Source organism: Meleagris gallopavo, chromosome 1 (genome assembly GCF_905368555.1).
Source record: "Meleagris gallopavo chromosome 1, MGAL_WU_HG_1.1, whole genome shotgun sequence".
In the NCBI taxonomy this organism is placed as follows: Eukaryota; Metazoa; Chordata; class Aves; order Galliformes; family Phasianidae; genus Meleagris; species Meleagris gallopavo.
In genome coordinates this window covers 183,160,393-183,179,025 of record NC_139404.1, presented here as the reverse complement: position 1 = coordinate 183,179,025, position 18,633 = coordinate 183,160,393, and the positions used below count along the sequence as shown (strand labels likewise).

The window sequence follows — 18,633 nt, the reverse complement described above, 5'->3', positions numbered from 1 at the left end:
TAGGAAAGTGGGAGGACTCTGCAGAGCTGAGGGCTGATTTTCATCCACCAGGAACACTCCTTTGGATGCAGACACAAATGCTTTACACTTCTTTGGGATGGGTGCATGGGATCCAGCTGGGAGGGATTATGCCATTAGGTGCCTTGCTCCAGGCAAGCTTCACTGTGTGCATCACATTCTACGACTTATGCCCACATTGCTGTATAGAACAAACAGGACTAAGATGAAGAAGGGAGCTGGAGACTGTTTTGGTATTTGACCTAACCCCTGAGCTGTGTGGCTTCACTTCAGTTACAGTGTCTGTAACACCTTATCCCATGCAAACGCAGCTTGTGAGGCTGGATAAAGAAGTTATACGAAGAAGTTGTCTCTGTAGTACTTCAGTCTATTTTATGGTTGTCTGTCTGATCTGTGATGCTTAAAGTTCTGGTACTACATTGCAACCTTAACGTCTTCCTTGTATTCACCCAGCAAAATTACAAAAGTTGGTATTGACTTGCACAGAATTAGTGTTATTGGCCAGAAGGGAAATTGCAGTTTTAAGAGAGAATGCCAGAGCACAGATTCCTCTTTAATTACGCTCTCAGAGCTCTTTTATTTTCAGTAGGATTTTAGGCTTTTTCTGTCTCATCCTGTGTTGTATCTTATTGTGGCATGCAGTGCACTTGTGAGGGGATTCAGCTCTCTAACTTCAGCTGTCAAAAATGCGCTGGTTTGATATCGCTATGGAGGCTCCTCTGTAATCTGTACCAGGCGTCTCCAGGGAGGGATTTACCCAATTCCTGTCTTAAAGGAGATCACGTTTCCCTGTCCCACCATTGACTGGGGAGAGAGGTTGGAGCCGTGGGTATGGGGCATGTGGAGAATGTTGAGGGGAGGGCTGGGGAAGGGCTGGGGTCACTTATCTTAATCAGAATTAGGGGTGAGCTGCCATAAGGAGATGAGAATGGTGTAAGAGAATGGTACAGCCATAGGGGGTAAGAGGAGCAGAGGAAGTGAGGCCTCCTTATGTAGAACACGGTGCTGTTCTCAGGTGGCCCAAAACAAGGTGTACTCCTAACCGCTGCCTTCTCTTCCACCCAGCCGAGGAAACCCTCTGCACCTTGCACCCTCCAGCCTTCCTCAGGAGCTCAGAGGTGGAGATGCGAGGCTCGGAGGAGGTGGCAGCCGGTACGGTCCTGCAGCGTCTGATCCAGGAGCAGCTGAGGTATGGCAACCCCAGCGAGAACATGAACCTGCTGGCCATCCAGCACCAGGCAACGGGCAGCGCCGGCCCCTCCAACAGCACTGCCAGCACTCTCTCTTCCACAGAAAACCTCGCGCCCGAGGACCCACAAATGGTCCAGCCGTCGGCGCGGCAGGAACCGCAGGGGCAGGAGCACCAGGGGGACGGTGCTGCGATGGAGAAGCAGCCCCGGGCCACGCAGCCCCCACACAGCAGCGAGGAGCTCCCCACCTACGAGGAGGCCAAGGCCCAGTCGCAGTATTTCCGGGGGCAGCCACCGGCGGGGCCGGGATTTTATGTCGCCGGCACCTCTGGCCAGAAGTCCAGGACGGAGGGGAGGCCGACGGTGAGCCGGGCCGGCAGCGGGCAGGCGCATAAGGACGATGCGCTGAAGGAGCTGAAGCAGGGCCACGTGCGCTCGCTGAGCGAGAGGATCATGCAGCTCTCACTGGAGAGGAACGGGGCCAAGCAGCACCCACCTGCCCCGGCGGGCAGCAAGGGGCCAAAGGCTGCCCCGACACCCAGCAAAGGCATGGACCCACGGGGCCCGCCGCCCGAGTACCCCTACAAGGCCAAGGTGGCAGCAGCGGTGTCCCCCAGCAGCAAGGCCCCTGATCATGGGCTCTTCTATGGTGAGCAGCACCCGGCAGGGCCGCAGGACGTCCTCAAGGCCTCCTACGTGGCCCCGCAGCCCTCTAGGACCGAGGTGGCCGTTGTCCGTTACCAGCCGCCCCCAGAATATGGGGTGACCAGGTAATGCCCGGGGAGCAGGCCTGGCAGCCTGTGGCCGTGGGGGCCTGGTTGCCTTAAAGGTGTCCTCTTTCACCACCTTTTTAGTTCTTGGTGTGGGAAGGTGGGAAAATTCCTAGCTGTGCAATCAACCTTGTGTCCAATTCTTGTTCTGTCTCTGTATCGGGGTGTTGAAATGCTGGGGTGGCAGCTGGGTTGTTACTATTGTAATTAATGTGGAAGAGTTTGGAGTTGAGATTTCACCTGTAACTGCATAAAGAGCGTTCTCTGAGAATGTGGGAACTTATAACCTAAGCCCTGTATCCTTGAGATCTTCAGAACCCCAAATTAAGAAAAGAAAGTGAAAAACCTGCATGAAGCTTAATTGTGAGATAGAGACATCTCTTTATTTCAAGCCTTTCTCTTTGCTTGATGGGGGGGTGAAATTGTTCCCTTTACAAAGAGGGCTAGATAAAGTGTATACATCACTTAGGCCCTACTTAAATCCTCCAAACAAAGCTTACATGAGACTTTTATGGAGCTTAGCCCCTTGTGCTGGGCCTCTGCATGAGGATGGTTTTATTCCAAGCGCATTACAAATAATCCACAGTGTTTATTTCCTGCGAGCTGATTGCTGAGAGCCACACGGCTCCTGCCAGCACCACGCTGCCCGGCTCTGAAGGCGAGGGCTGGCCTGTGCCATGTCACAGCTTCCTTCATCATCTGTCCATCCAAAGCTGTTTTTCTTGCTCTTCCTAAACACAAATAATTCTCCATTTCATCCTGCAGCCTCCTAGGCAGTATTTTGCCAGCTTCACTGGGTGGGTTCAGAACCTGTATTGTGCAACCGTGGTTTTCATTTTAGAGGCTGCTTAATTAGGTTTTCACTGACACAAAATCTGCAAAGATCTTGATGGCTCTGACTTGGTGCGCTTGTTTTTCTATAGAAAAATCAGGGAGTAAATGCTCTACCTTGCCATATTTGGAAAAGTGAAGCTTTTACTTTGAACCAGGTGTGAATTTCCTTCTTTAAATATACATTGCAAAACGGCTGTATCTTGGAGAAGACCTATGCAGTCCGTCTCAGTGGGCAGTGCTGCATGTCTTCCCCTGGCTATCACATTTTGCTTACCAGTGCTCCCTGCCCAGAGCTTGTGTAGTTTTTCAGAGCAAAATGATATTTTAAAGAGCTAAGTGAAAATCTGTTTATTCTGAGAGACAGCTATAGGAACTTGAGAGCTACAGGGTCAAGTTGAGGCTGTGCTCTCTGGAAGCCCTAGCAGGGCTACAGCAGCTGTCCATTATGCTAATAAACATCTCCAGTGCTGGACTCATCCGCACGTAAGAGCAGTTGGTTTGGTTTGAGGTTTTGTGATCACTCTTGGAAGATGCTGATTCAGTAACCAATTCTGCTGAGCCCGTATAGCCAAGCAGACCTGGGCACTAACTGGGAATGGCACTGATGTCAAATAAGAAACCCTTTGATGCTGGTGTCAAAACTTTTCCAGGGACCTGGTCAGTGGGGTTGATACTGAGAAATCCCTTGATTGAATGTGGCTTTGCATGCCAGAAAAGAGAGGAGAGAAGCACAAAGCTGCATTGATCTGTAGGAAAAACCCACAGATATCAGGATTGGAAACAACCTGTAGGGCCACTGATTCCCTGTTTTGCCCCACAAGTCCTCATGTGAGGAGGGAAGTGTGGCTAGGAACCCACACATATTGGCAGGTAACTGCTGAGGGAGATGGAATAACCACAGCTGCTGCTTAATTTGATGTTTGTTTGTTCTCCTGTGGCTGGTTGTCAAAGGGAATGCTGCCTTTATAGTCACAGTGGTGAAATCTCGTAACTTGTCTGTAAATAGCAGTAGGACTGATACAGGGTGTAGGATCTGATACTACAGACATGAGTAGTGGTGCTGGAGTAGATGATCTTGGAAGTTCCCTTCCAGCAAGGCCACTAAGATGATCGGAGGGATGGAGCACCTCTCCTGTGAAGGAAGATTGATGGAAGTGGGATTGTTTAACTTGGAGAAGAGAAGGTTCTGGGGAGATCTCATTGTGTCCTTCCAGTACTTGAAGGGAGAGTATAAACAGGAGGGTATGACATTTTTACAAGCGTGGATAGTGATGGGACAAGGTGGAATGGTTTTAAACTGAGACAGAGGAGGTTTAGGTTAGATAATAGGAGAAAGTTTTTCACACAGAGGGTGGTGACACACTGGAACAGGTTGCCCACGGAGGCTGTGGATGCCCCATCCCTGGAGGCATTCAAGGCCAAGCTGGATGTGGCTCTGGGCAGCCTGGTCTGGTAGTTGGTGACCCTACACATGGCAGGGGGGTTGAAACGTGATGATCTTTGAGATCCTTTTCAACCCAGGCCATTCTAGGATTCTTTGAACTCAACTATTCTATTCTAAATAGAGATACTCAGTGTTATTCTGAAGACCTCTTATTCGTAGGCTTCTGCAGGAGTCATGGTATTTACATAAATTACACTTGGTGACCTGTCCTTTGTGGAGGCCGTGATTGTAGAGCAGAGCTTAAAGCCTGTAGCTTAAAAGGCCAAAAGCTCATAAAGCAAATAAAGAGGAACCAATATTTATTCTTATTTTAAAATATGAGTATTTTTCAATTAGTTATGATGCCTTGCACCCTGACTCACAACTTCTGAATGCTTTAAGTTGGCCAAGTGTAACAGTCTTGAAAAAACTTTCCCTTTCCTCATTGCTAGCTTCTAGCACATCTGTTCCTGAAGAATATCCATGCTAACTTTCTTGAGGTGCATGCTCAGATAGGTCACAGCTTGTCAGGTAAAAGGGCTTTGAAATAATCTAATTTGATCACACAAAACCACAAATTAATTTTAGTTTTCAAAACGTTTGGTCCTGGTGGTTGTAACATTCTCCAGCTGGAGAATCCATCACAGCCTTTACAGACTTGTTCCACTCGCTAATTGCCCCCTCTGGCACAGATCTGTGTCTTAGTTCCTGCCTGTATTTTCTAGTTACCAGTCCGGATTTTGCAATATCTTTGTCAGATACAGTGAGGAGCACTGTGCTGTCCTTTCTTTAATGCATTAAACAAATGGAGCTTGGAGCCCCTTAGTTATTTTACTGCTTTCAAAAAAAAAAAAAAAAAAAAAGAAATCCAACAACCCAACCCACAGCCATTTCTCATAGAAAGCTTAACCAGACACGAGGCAAGTAAGGTGTAACATCACCTCTGCAACACGGCTCAATGTTCCTTGTTTGTGTATCTCTTAAACACTTGCCATGTCAGAGGTTTGCCTGTGAGGAGCTCACCATCCAGCTTGTTACCCACTCAGACATGTGAGGGTGGTGGCAGCCCAGGATAGGGTTCCCCACCCTTTGCTTGTAGCCTGCTGTATTTATTCCTGAGTGGATGAGCTTGTATTTGGACTTGCACAAGTACATATTGTTTCTTCATTCTCTGCTTAAGCAGCGATCCACATCGCTCATTGTGAGCAGTGAATCCTTTTCATTGCCCCCCGTGGCACCAGTCCAGTCTTGTATGATTTCCTCATGCAATTAATGTGAATGAGGCCTTAAACTGAAACAACACTCCTTGCTGAGGGGTCTTCATTTGTGGTGATGTGAGAAAGTCTTTCATGTGGTCATCTTTTAATTCTGATTTAATCCATGTATTTTAAAAGACAGCATGAAACTGACGAATGGACTTAGGCTATTTTAAAGCTATGACACTGTTTTATATACTAAAAAACATTCCACCTGGCCTGGACATAGAAGCCTATACTTAACTGCTGGGACAACCTGTGGCTTCTGCAGATGTGTGTGTATTTAACCTGCCCCACACGTCACTGCTGCTTTCAGACAGCCTGTTTATAGTTACTCATTCAACCACATGTCTGCACCCACCAAGGAGATACAGTATGGTACTTTCACTCCCTGAGGTGCCCAGGAAAGTGAGGGTTGGTGGAGCTGAGGGATGTCACTGGGACTGGCACCAGCGTTGGGCACCCACGCTGACTTTGGCTGATGTGTTTCGATGAGGTCAGCATCAATGTAAGCGTGGTTTGAGGCAGCACTGCCAGCTGGCGTGGGTGCTGGCAGCCATAGGGAAGGCTGAAGGCTTGCATCATGTCCTGGAGGCTGACTGTGTCCCTGCAGAAGAGATTTCTATCATTTCCTGGTCTAGTCTGTCTTTCAGTAAAATAATGAAGAGATTAAACTGTTCCAGCAGCTTTCGTGAAGCCAGTGTCATTTCTCTTTCTCCTCTGCTTTTATCCCAGTTGTTAAGGTGCAGAAAAATGGGGCTGAGGAGCACACCTTTTCCTTTTCTGGCAGTTAACTGGGCTTTAGAAAGGATGTTTGTTCTTCATGTGACTCCCCGTGAAGAAATAAGATATCCTCTTTTAACTATGAAGGATATGTTTAATCACAGAATCATTAAGGCTGGAAAAGACCTCTATGCTCATTTAGTCCAACCCCAGCCCACCCCACCATGCCCACTCACCCCATCTCTCACTGCCACATTTCCATGGTTCCTGAACACTTCCAGGGACAGTGACTGCACCACCTCCCTGGGCAGCCTGTGCCACTGCATCACCACTCTTTCTGAGAAAAAAATGTTTCCTAATATCCAACCTGAACCTCTTCTGGTTCGACTTAAGGCCCATGTGTCTTTTTAAATGATGGTTTTTCCATGCAGAACATAACACAATCACCTCCAAAGAAGTTGGGCGACAACTTTCCAGCACTAACAGGCATCACTAACAAAACGGTGAATTCTAGAGATGAGTCCAAGTGTGCAAATTGGTTTTGAAATAAACCAGATGCTTGGACCGTTGCTTTTCCCATAAAACAGGATATTATAAAGACTTTGTTTTGGCTACTGAAAGTCTTCTCCTGTTTCTGGTCCATCAGCATTTAGTAATGGATATCTAGCTGTTTCCTTGCACCATGACCAGCAGATTGGGCTTACTGACTTCTCTGATGTCCTGCCTTTTTCCCACATGTAGGTGTCACTGCATTTTGGTGCAGGATCCACAGCAGATGTGGATGTGAGGTGAAGTCCTGTGAAAGCTGAACAAGCCAGTCTGCCCTGAAGGCAAGGGAAGGCAAAGCATTCAGAGAAAGATAAGCTACAGAGATTGGAGGAAAGCATTTTAAATACGAATGTAAGTCTTAGAATGGTTTGGATTGGAAGGAACTTTTAAGATCACCTAGATCCAGCCCTGCTATAGGCAGGGACACCTCCCTCTAGATCAGGTTGCTCACAGTCCCACCCAGCCTGGCCTAGAATGCTTCCAGGGCATCATGGTATGTTGCAGCCTACATCCTTACTCAGCTGTCTGTTTTCTGTCCCTGCACAGAGGTGAGCTGAGTTGTACCTGAACCAATGTAAAGGTAGACTTTCCCTCCCAGAACATTTCCAGGGATTTTAGTTTCATTACTTCTGAATGCTGCCTCGCTTTATTGAGCAGTAGCTCTTCTGTATTTGTCATTGCCTGGGAGTCAGTGAGTAGACTTTATCATTAGTTGGTTTCTGATTCCTTTATTCAGTTACAAATTGCCCTCAGCAGTCTTGTGTTGATCTCTCTCCTCCCAAGGAGTTCCAACAGGTGTATTAATGCTGTGCTTAAATGTAGGCTTGTGGATGGCCTTGCTGAATTCTGTGAGATTTCTTATGGCAGTGAGGTCTGTGGTGAAGAGTTTTGGTGAAGAAACTGTATTGCAAGCTGTTACATATGCTGCAAGCTATATATCATGTGAGACAGTGCGGCATAGTGATCCTAGGAAAGCCCACTGTCTGTCTGTCTGTCTGTCTGCTTGTGTCTCTCTATGCTAGAAGCCAATTTCTTTCTTTTTTCATTTTCTGTATTGCATTGCAGAAGTTGATAGAAGCCCTATTTCTAGAAGAATGCCAACAAAATTATATGTTTTCAATATAAATGTTGCTGCTGTGTTGCAGCACTATCCAAACCTTGGAATATCCCCCAGTTTCGTGCTTTTAAGAAAAACAATTTTTGATGGAATTGTGCTTGGCTGGAAGGTTTTAGCCTGCTCTAATGTAGAGCAAGATCAACGTTTAAAGTACAGCAAAAACATTTTGAGAATGTCATTCTTTGCTAAGTCCAAAGGAGTTCAGGATAATCCTGATTGCTTTGTTTCTTTGGAGTTTTAAAGAGGTTGAATGTGAACAAAGCTCCTATTCCTACAAATATTGATTTATTAATTTGACTTATTGTGTTGATTTTATGGTATACACATTGAGGCACTTCACCGTTGATTAAGTCGTAATTAAACTAGGACAGATGAAATAAGTAAAAGGGAAGCTGGAACTGGTAAATGCCCCTTATATTGAACAGCCACGCTTCAGAAGAAGCCATGTGTGTGCTGGTTCTATTTCCCAAGTTGGAGAACGCTTCAGAGAATTTCTCCTGCGGCCCCAGCTGTAAGGATGCTGGGGTCTGACTGTTGCTGCTGTGTGCTAACCTTTAATAACTCAGTGTGTGATTCACCCTTCAAGAGAATGGAAGTCCTGAGCGCCTCTCCTCATTCTTTGGAATAAAGTCAAGCAGATGAAGCATGTGTGAAAAGGTTAGACTGATGGGAGGTGGGATTTCCCACAAGTACAGTCTCAGGTGTTCAGAGGGTGTATCTACAACAGGAGATCGCACTACTTGATCATGAAAAAGAAAAGAAAAATCACTGTATCTCACCTAGTTTGGATTCAGAGATCAATTGAAAAGTGTGTTACATTGCTCAAAGCTATTCCCATACAGAAGTGAGAAAACGTGTATCTACAGCAAGTGTGTCCTTTGTAGCAATATAACTGTGCCCAAACAGCAGGGCTTTTACGTGCGTTAAACCAGCTGTCTTTTGTTTTGGTACAGAGCTAGCTCCCACTTAGCTGCATTAATTCTGGTAACACATCTCAGTGCAGACTGGCTGTCAGCTGCATTTGCACAAGTTTGTGGAGCACCTTTTGCATTGTGAGTGACATCCCTTGTTCCATTGCTTATGGTATTGTTTATTGTGCAGTTTTTCAAGCAAACAATATTTCAGTCCTGCAGTGAGTGTAAGATCCCTGTGAAGATACTGTGAGGGCTGTGCCATGTGGTGTTGGTTGGTCTCAGGGAGATAAAACAAGCCCTTAGCTCACTGTGACCCCTGGAGCAGCTGCTGTGAGGCCCAGACCAGCTGCAGGCAGAAGAAGTGAGGATGGAGAGGACTCAGCTGCTGAAGATGTTTGCATGAGGCTGCTCGCTGTGTACATGCCTGATTTCAGTGTGCTTATGGACTCTGAGAAACAGTGCTGTTGAGGCTTTAGCTTCACAGACTTTTTGCAGGACATCTTTGTGAAGGGGAGATGAATGCTTCAAGTTTCCCCATGAATCCAGAGGGAGCAGAGCCAAGCAGCTACGCTAACAGTCTTTACAGCTTCCATGCTGTAACCAGTCTTCCTGGTGATCTCAGTGCTGCCTCCACCTCCTGTGCTCTGAGCAGTTCGTAAGAAATTTCCCTGGATTAAAATGGTCTCAGCAACTAGCACCTGAATCAGATCATAGAACCGTTAGGGTTGAAAAGACCTTTAATATCACCTAGTCCAACCGTCAGCCCATCCCCACCATGCTTACTAACCATGTTCCTCAGTGCCACATCTCCACGGGTCCTGAACACTTCCAGGGATGGTGACTGCACCACCTCCCTGGGCAGCCTGTGCCAATGCCTCACCACTCTTTCTGAGAATAAATTGTTCCTAATACCCAACCTGAACCTCCCCTAGCACAACTTAAGGCTATTACCTCTCATCTTATGAGTTATCTGGGAGAAGAGGCCAACCCCCACCTCACCACAACCTCCTGTAAGTTGTAGAGAGTGATAAGGACTTCCCTGAGTCTCCTCCAGACTGAACAATCCCAGTTCCCTCAGCTCAATAGACTTGTGCTCCAGACTTTTCACAGATTCATTGCCCTTCTGTGCAACAGATACTGATCTGTCGCCCCTCTGTGGGTCTGTTTCTACCCAAATACTTCAGCTGGAAGCAGATATTCTTCTGTAGATCCAGTGCATTTAGAGGACCAGTTACTGCCAGTCTTGGCTAGGCATTCTACCCTTGTCCTGTGGCCATGGCAGCAGCAAAATCCATGCCAGTATGGCTCAGTTGTGACAGAGCACTGGAACAGGCTGCCCAGAGAGCCTGTGGAGTCTGCTTCTCTGGAGATAATCAGGACCTGTCTGGTTGTTTTCTTTTGTAACCTGCTGTAGGGAATCTGCTTTAGCGGAAGATTGGACCTGATTGTTTCCAGAGGTCCCTTGCAACCCCTGCAATTTGGTGATTATTTCATGAGGATGTGATGGGAGCCAACCAGCTGAAAGCAGCCTGGCAGGAAAAGACCTGGGAGACACCAAGCTGAACATGAGTCAGCAATATGCTCTTGATGTTGAGTTAGCTCTTAATACTGAGTTAGCTCTTGATGCTAAGAAGGCTGGCAGCATCCTGCACTACATCAGGCAGAGCATTGCCAGCAGGGTGAAGGAAGTGATCAGCATTGGTGAGGCCACACCTGGAGTCCTGTGTCCAGTTCTGCACCCCTCAAAAGAGGAGAGCCATAGGCATGCTGGAGAGAGTCCAGTGTAGGGCACCAGTGTGATGAGGGAGTGGAGTACCTCTGCTATGAGGAAAGGATTACATCTGGGCTGTTCAGTCTGGAGAAGGGGAGGCTCAGGGATCTCACAGAATCACAGAATGGCCTGAGTTGGAAGGGACCTCAAGGATCATGAATCTCCAACCGCCCTGCCACAGGCAGGGCCACCAACCTCTTCATATAATACTAGACTAGGCTACCCAGGGCCCCATCCGATCTGGCCTTGAACACCTCCAGGGATGGGGCATCCGCAACCTCTCTGGGCAGCCTGTTCCAGCACCTCACCACTCACATAGTAAAGAACTTCCCCTGTCTCATCAATGTCCATAAATACCTGAGGGGACGGTGCAAAAAGGATGGAGCCAGACTCTTGTTAGTGGTGCCCGATGTCAGGGCAGGAGGCAGTGAACACAAAGAGGAACACGGGAGGTTTCCTCTGACTACCAGGATGTGCTTCAATGCTGTAAGGTAGATGGAGGACTGACACAGTTTGCCCACAGAGGCTGTTGAGTCTTCTTGCTGACACCTAAAAGCTGCAGGGGAGCTGCGCCAAACTTCCGGCAGTCCCTTTCAACCCCAAACCATTCCATGGTTTTGTGATTGCCTGCAAAGGCAGCAAACTGCAAAAACAGGTGAGCAAGGACCAGCATTTTAACCCAGTGCATAGCTCTGGAGCTGCCTCAGACCCATCACGCTGAGGACATTTTAAGGGAAGCTGGGGCTCCTTTTGCAGCCCAGGCTTTGCTGAGCTCCGTCTGAAGGCCGTGGCCTGCAGACCCACCGGCCAGGAAGTCACTGTGGGAGGGGTGCACACACTCCTTTCCTTTCTGGCGCTGTGGCTGATGACAAATGCAGGGGAGCGAGGCCTCCTGGCACACTGCTGGAGTGGCACCCTGCACTCTGACGTGCCCTTCTTTGTGCTAAGGCAGCAAACCTTCCTGCAGGCATGGCTGAACGGTGTGCCCCTCAGCAGGGGACAGCCAGCCTCAGGGCATGGCTGCTCGAGGCAGGTGAAAGCCATGCTGAGGCCAGAAGGAGCTCATTTTCCCAATCTGTTAGCTTCTAGGGCAGGATTTTAAAAGTGTATTCACTTTTCGTCTTGTTCTCTGTGATTGCAGGTAGTGATGGGTTATTATCATTGGAAGTAGAATTAGGTCAACGCTGGGAGTTTTTGAAAACCCCGGTTTGAGATGCCGTGTACACAGCAGTCATCATGTTTATTATGTATTTATATGGCACAAAGCTGTCTGCCTGCAGAACAGACTTCATAGATCTGTGAGGGTAAATGCGTGCACCCGTTAGATCTCCTTACGGTATGGAGATAAAGGCAGTGTGGGCTGTGCAAGACCAACAGCTTGCAGTTAAGCCAAAATACACCTCTTACAGAGTGCTTAATGAGAAATGATGTTGATTTTGGAGCCTGTGTTATGGCTTTGGTGTCTTGGCTGAGGAGCTCTGCATGTGGCTGCCTACCTTGACCAGGTCCCCAAGGTCAAAACTGGGTGTATCTGGAGGGATGGGAGAAGCTTTGAGCTCCTCTCTGCCTGAGTTCTCCCTCTGTAAAGAGGCTTTGCATTGCTTGCTGATCTTGCAGGAGTGAAAGGCAGAATGGAAGTCAGGGAATGACTTGCCCCCTCTTTAGAGGTATTGCCATATTGTTGGAGGTGTTCAGTGTCAGGTTGGATGGGGCCCTGGGTGGCCTGGTCAAATGCCTAATTTAGTGGGTGGCAACCCTGCCCAACTAGCTAATCTTTGGGGTCCCTTCCAACACAATCCATTCCATGACTGTGGTCCTACCTGAGCACCAGCCTCAGGATTACCCTCCCTGCCAAAACGTGCTCCTGGGTTATCCTCCAGCCACTGCCAACTGGCTGTGGAGGATTAAAGAGCAATCTATCACCAGGAAGCACAGCCCACAAGCAGTTTGCAAGGGCTGGGACCAGCTCTTGTCCCTGATATAAGGCTTGTGGGTGATGGATGCCATTTGTCGTAGAGTGACACAATGAGGTCTCACCCAGCTTTCGTTGCACGGGATGATTGATCAGGGCTGTGCTTCCAGCAGCTCTGCAGCAGCCTTTCCCTTTGACGCTCACTAAAGCCGTGCAGGGACACTGCTTTGCTCACATCACTTCCTTTCACCTCCAAATTTGGCTGCTCAGCCCCTCGGCTCGCTCCAGGCAGGGGGCGGTTTTTGAAAGGTGAGTAATGCATCCCTTGTGCTCCAGTCACAGCCGTCGGCTTAAGCTGCTCCGTGGTGGGGTTTGTGCTGAGGTGGGGGCAGGGAGAGGCTGGCGGAGGGCTGAAATATTAGCTGTGCACCTTGTTAAAAATGCCGCTTTTGACTCAATGCTTCCTTTATCCCTTTGCAGCAGATGTATACATCAATGTCAACAACAGGCGAGGAGACAATTTACCCAGTGCCTGCTGTGATTGTTGGTATTAAGGAGCAACTAAATCATGACCGTACAGTTATAACCCTATTAATAAACCCTGCAGTAATTATATGGAAGCCCCTGCGTGCGTCTTGAGGGTGCGCAGCTCTAACGCATCCCTGCCTGTGCTTTCCTGCAGCCGACAATGCCAGCCTCCCTTCCCGCCGCCGCCGGCCCAGCAGCACAGCCCCATGTCCTCGCAGGCCTCCTCTGCTGCCGGCCCTTTGCTTCCAGGCTCCTTGCCTCCGCTGCCAGCCCCCTCCACTGCCCAGCCACCTGTGCCACTGGGCCAGCAGCTGACACCCGACGCCTTCGCCATCGTGGAGCGGGCGCAGCAGATGGTGGAGATGCTCTCCGAGGAGAACCACGTGCTGCGGCAGGAGCTGGAGGGGTACTATGAGAAGGCAGACAAGCTGCAGAAGGTATGTGGAGGTGTGGGGATGGGGAACAATCTCCGTGATCCTGCATTTGGGTTCCTCAAGAGATTGTTCGTGGTTCTGTCACTGCAATGGGGACGTAACAGTGACAGGTCTCTCACCACTGCCTCTCAGTGGTGGTGTCCCGTAAGCTTAATACCATGCCCCGATGCCCACAGGCTCCTCTGCCTGTAGGGTGCAGCAAGGCAGCTCATGAAGTATCCTTCATTTGGGAACTTTCCATCTTTCTCTGATTGCTCAGAGAATCATTGAATCATAGAATGGCCTGAGTTGAAACGGACCACAAAGATCATCCAGTTTCAACCCCCCTGCTTTGTGCGGGGTCGCTAGCCACCAGACCAGGCTGCCCAGAGCCACATCCAGCCTGATTTTGAATGCCTCCAGGGATGTGGGGCATACACAACCTCCTTAGGCAACCTGTTCCAGTGTGGCACCACCTTCTGTGTGAGAAGCTGTGAATGCCCCATCCCTGAAGATTTTCAAGGCCAGTCTGAATGGGACCCTGATGTACTGGATGACAGCCCGGCCCTTAGCAGGGATATTGGAACTGGATGATCTTTAAGGTCCTTACAACCCAAGCTGTATGTTCAGTGACAGCTTTGCTGGAGCATGTCTCATGCAGGCAGAGTGTTCTGGGGCAGCCAAGTTGCATAGGCAGTAGAGCTGTATACAAGAAGCATTTCAAGAGCTAGCATGGCACTCCACTCTATGAAAGCTTAGCAGGCCGTGATGGGGTTAATGTGGTTTGAGGATTGGTGTGGTTGGACAACCAAAAGACATAGTTTGGATAGTGTGATTATCAGAGAGGTCTTCAGTGATTGCTCTGAATTCCTAAAAGCTAATCTTAGGTACGTTTGAATGTTTTGGTTCAAAAACAACTGTCACTTTATCTCAATGAATCTGGTAAATATTTGCTCAAAAACCCATTTGTGAAGAGCTCCTGTACCCTCTTTTCTGTATGCACAATGGGCATTTTCAGTGAAGAAAGGTGATGTCTCATGCACTGCCTGGGTTGACAAGGGAGGACAGCTGAGAATTAGACAAAGCAGATGTTGCTTAAAAGTAGGATCTCATCTAAGTCGATGCAGAGGTGCTCCCAAGCCTGCTGCCTTTGGGTCCCAGGGGCCCAGGACCATATGAATTATTTACATAAACTGGAATGCCATGCTGCTTTGACAGGCAAGTCTGGGAAATTTCTAAAGCACACTGAAGATGACTTCCTGTCACAAGTATTTAGTAAGCCAACTAGAAAAGGTGCCCTCTGGGGTCTGTTGCTTTAGAATAGGGAAGACCTTGTGGGAGATGTGGAGGTAGCTAAGTTCTCTTGGCCACAATGATCATGAATTAATTAGTTGAGTTCAAAATCTTTGGAGTAATGAGAAATAACAGTCCCCAGGATTGTCATTTTGGATTTTAAGAGAGCAAACTTTAAGCTTCTCAGGGAACTCATTTGCATCTGCTTTGGAGAGTCTAGGGGTCCATGAGAGCTGATCAGTTTTGGAGAACCACCTCTTAAAAGTCCAGGAGCCAGCAGTCATCACTGTGCTACAAGTCAAGCAAGTGGGACAGATGACTGGCCTGGCTGAATAGGGAACTCCTCCTGGTAACTATTAAGAAAAAGAAAGAATATGATCTCTGGAAGCAAGATCTGGCTTTGCAGGAAGATTATAGAACTGCAGTTCACATCTGCGGGGAAAAAACAAGAAAAAACAAAGTTCAGTTTGGATTGATATTGGCCAGTGTGGTGTCAGACAGCACAATTATGTCAATAGCAAAGAGAAAACATTGAACTGATACTTTATGGACACCTAACAAGTAAGGATGCCTCTTTTTGCCTTAGTAGATCTTGAGTTGCCCAGTCCTCTGAGTTGGAGGATCGTGACTGAGGGGAGCAGTGACTTTTCATGTATGGTCATGGAAATTGTCTGGGACCAGTTGTATCAGCTGATGGTTTGTAAATCCTTGGAGTCAGATGGCATTCATCCCAGGGTACAGAGAGATTTAGCAGATGTTATAGCTGGATCCCTCTCAACTATTTACCAAAGGTCCTGAGAGTCCAGGAAGGTTCCTGCTGACTGGAAGCTAGCCATCTGTCTACAAGAAAGACATGAAAGAAGGAAACTACAGACCTGTTAGTGTAAACTCAGTACCTGGAAAAACCATGGAGAAAGTTATCCTAGCTGCTACTGAAGGGCACAGAATAATACAGGCTTCATGTTGGCAAAGTCCTCCTTTAATAATTTGATCTCCTTCTATGGTAAGGTAAGCTTGGTGAATTAAGAGAAGGCAGTGGTAATCTTTCTGGACATTTGATAGAGTCCCTCATAGCAGAATATCCTTCTGCATGGATTGTCCAATTGTAAGATGAGGAGGTTCACCCTACGCTGGGAAGGGAACAGGCTGGAGGGCAGAGTTCAGAGGGTGCGAGTGAATGGGTCTGGTCACTTGTGAGAGAGGTCAGATACTGGGACAGGCTTCCTACTGAAGTGGTTGATGCCCCATTGCTGTCAGTGTTCAAAAGGCATTTGGGTAATGCTCTTAATAATACACTTTTGGTTAGCCCTGGAGTGGTCAGGCAATTGGACTAAGTGGTCTTCATAAGTCTCTTCCAACTGAACTATTTTAATTTCCATTCTAATTTAGGATCCTGCGCTACTCTTTCATTTATGACTTCCCACCACTTACACACAAATGGCGTTAGGCTTCTGGTCTCTCTCTGAATTTAGGAGTTCTGTTTTTCTGTGCTATGTTATATCAGAGACACATTTTTACAGAAGAGCCAGCACTGAGAGACCATGTCCCAAGACCTAGCTTTGGGAAAATCTTTTTACTAGAAAGTCCAAAAAGGTTTAAAAAGAGATATGTTGTTTTGATGCTGCTGCTAACTTTGCAACCTCCTCTGTGCTGTATTCACAGAATTTCCTAAAGTTAGTCAAAACATTTTTGCAGCAGCATTACTTGTGAGTATGGCTGTAAAGGCTTCCCCGTGGCCTTTGTGGGCAAAAGTAAATATTCCATTTATTAATTTCACAAAAGCTGCGTTGTTCAGTAGAAGCTATGTATGATGCCCTAAAAATATGCAGCTTTCCTTTCACACTCCTAGAAATGGTTTGCTCTTTATTTTGGATGCCCTGCAAGTCGATTGCATCAGACACCAACAGAAAGGTATTCAGGCGTGGGGCTGAAGTCTCACTTCAGTCAATAGAGTGTGGACTCGAATCCCATTGACTTTGCGGGAATGTAAGCAGACTCTTAAAGCAAAACACATGCTCGAGTGCATTCTTTCTTCAGGAAAATTTCCTGAACCAAAACCTTCACACACATTATGCTTTCTGTGTTGTTTTTTTTCCATGTTTGAGCACATGGCCAGGGCAGGTCCTCCTGTGTTCCCACAGCTGAATGCCACATCTGAAAAACCAATGGAGTTAAATTCTGTATGTTGGGTGTGGAAGCTCTTCTCTGTTGCTGAAAGTGAAAAGGTTATGAGAAGTACTTCTTTTTAGTCTGTGTGTACCAAAGTTATTCTAGGTAGGGCAATCCTCCCCGCACTTCTATTCTCTTAACAGAATTACGAGAAGAAATCAGAGAGAAAATCAGCTTGACGCAGAGCTTCCCAAGCGTTCACATGAGCGGATCAACCCAGAGGGCTGTCAGATTCTAAGTCATGTCTGAACAGACATTCTGCAGAGAGGTACAAGGCAGCGATTAATCCCTGTGCTGTTTGACGTGGTGTCTGGTTTTCTTATCAAAAAGAGCTGGAGGGGAAGGGCGCACATTATTTTTAGCTTTTTCAGTAAAGCAGAGCATTGCTTTTTCTGCCGCTTTTTGGTGGACAAACCTTGCTGAACTTTAATTGCTGGGCTGGTGCTTTCTCATGCTGTTTCTGGAGGTTGTTTGAGTAGGTCAGTTCTAGATGCAGCCTCAGCAGAAGAAAAGAAAGGAAGTCCCAGAGCTGCTCAGAAACGCCAGCATAACTTATAACTGTTCTGCTGTCCTGTAATTTTGTTCATTGCTGATGGAGGTTCTTAATTTTCCTCCGGCAAGTCTTTGCCTCTGGGGATGGAGGAAGCTTGCATGGTGACGTCCTTTGGGAATGATGGGTATCTCAGCAGAGATTGAGCAGAGCAGAGCCCCCACATTAACCAGCAGTGTGAGGCAGGGCTGTTGGGCTGGGGAAGTCCCTGCTGTGTTGGAAAATCTGCCCTGCCGTGGTAGGAGCTCTCTGGAGCAGGCATCATCTGCTTCGGATAACAGCTGAGTGTGAGAAGGGAAACACAAGAGGTGTTGGGGCACCCAACTGAGCACGGTGTCCTCCTAGGATCATATTATGAATAAAGGGGAATGCCTTGAAAATTAATTTTGCTGAGCCAAATCTTTGTTCCAAGGGAGAGTTAGAGAAGCTTGTTTTCTGTAAATGGTCACAGAGAATGATGCAGGGTAACTTGAGTATAGATAGCCTCTAACTACTTACAGGAGTAAAGCTAGCAGAGGTCGCACTGATCTAAAGGAAAAGCCATAGCCCTAAGTAGCTGCAACTGTACTGTTATTTGAGTAACTAGTTGATATGCTCTGATTCTAGAAAATTCACACAAAACAGATTTTCTCATGAAAGTTCATGCTTGTATAAGCTTGTGTTATTGTGTGTGTGAGGAAAAATACACATAACGACACAAGAAAAGTACTGGAGTGGGGCTCTTTATCCAGAATTGTAGTGATAAGGTGAGAGCTAATGGCTTTAAGCTAAAAGGAGGGAGATGTCAATTAGACTTTTGGAAGAAATGATTTATTTAGAGGGTGGCAAAGTACTGGAAAAGGTTGCCCAAAGAAGCTGTGGATACCACATCCCTCAAAAAGGACAGGTTGGATAGGGCTTTGGGCAACCTGTCCATGGCAGGAGGGGTGGAACTCACTGGTCTTTAAGGTTCCTTTCAACCCAAATCGGTTTTTGATTCCATGAAAAAGAGAACTCCTTGTCTGTTTTTGAACCACAGTCAGATTCAGGCTGAGTTTCAAATGAAGATTTTCTAGTGCGTGATATTTTTATTACTGATTTCTTGTTGATGGGAAACAAATTCACTGCCAATCATTTTGAGAGCAGGAAAGGATAAAAGAAATCTTTGCATGTGCTTTACAGCAATGCAGGTAGGTTTTATGCAGCGTTCCTCTGAGTGTGCTG

At 47.3% G+C, this 18,633-nt stretch overlaps 1 protein-coding gene across 4 annotated transcripts in view; it reads left to right on the top strand.

The window, feature by feature from the left end:
* AMOTL1 (angiomotin like 1) overlaps window positions 1–18,633 on the top strand; it is a 68,144-nt gene that overhangs the window by 23,007 nt on the left and 26,504 nt on the right. For 3 of the 4 annotated variants that reach the window (XM_085216349.1, XM_085216351.1, XM_085216350.1), the window contains 2 exons: window positions 1,084–1,978; window positions 13,160–13,442. In XM_085216349.1, the coding sequence (XP_085072475.1) occupies window positions 1,084–1,978; window positions 13,160–13,442 (1,178 nt within the window). Of the gene's footprint in view, window positions 1–1,083; window positions 1,979–13,159; window positions 13,443–18,633 lie in introns of those variants that run through there. The other variant, XM_085216352.1, reaches the window with a different exon arrangement.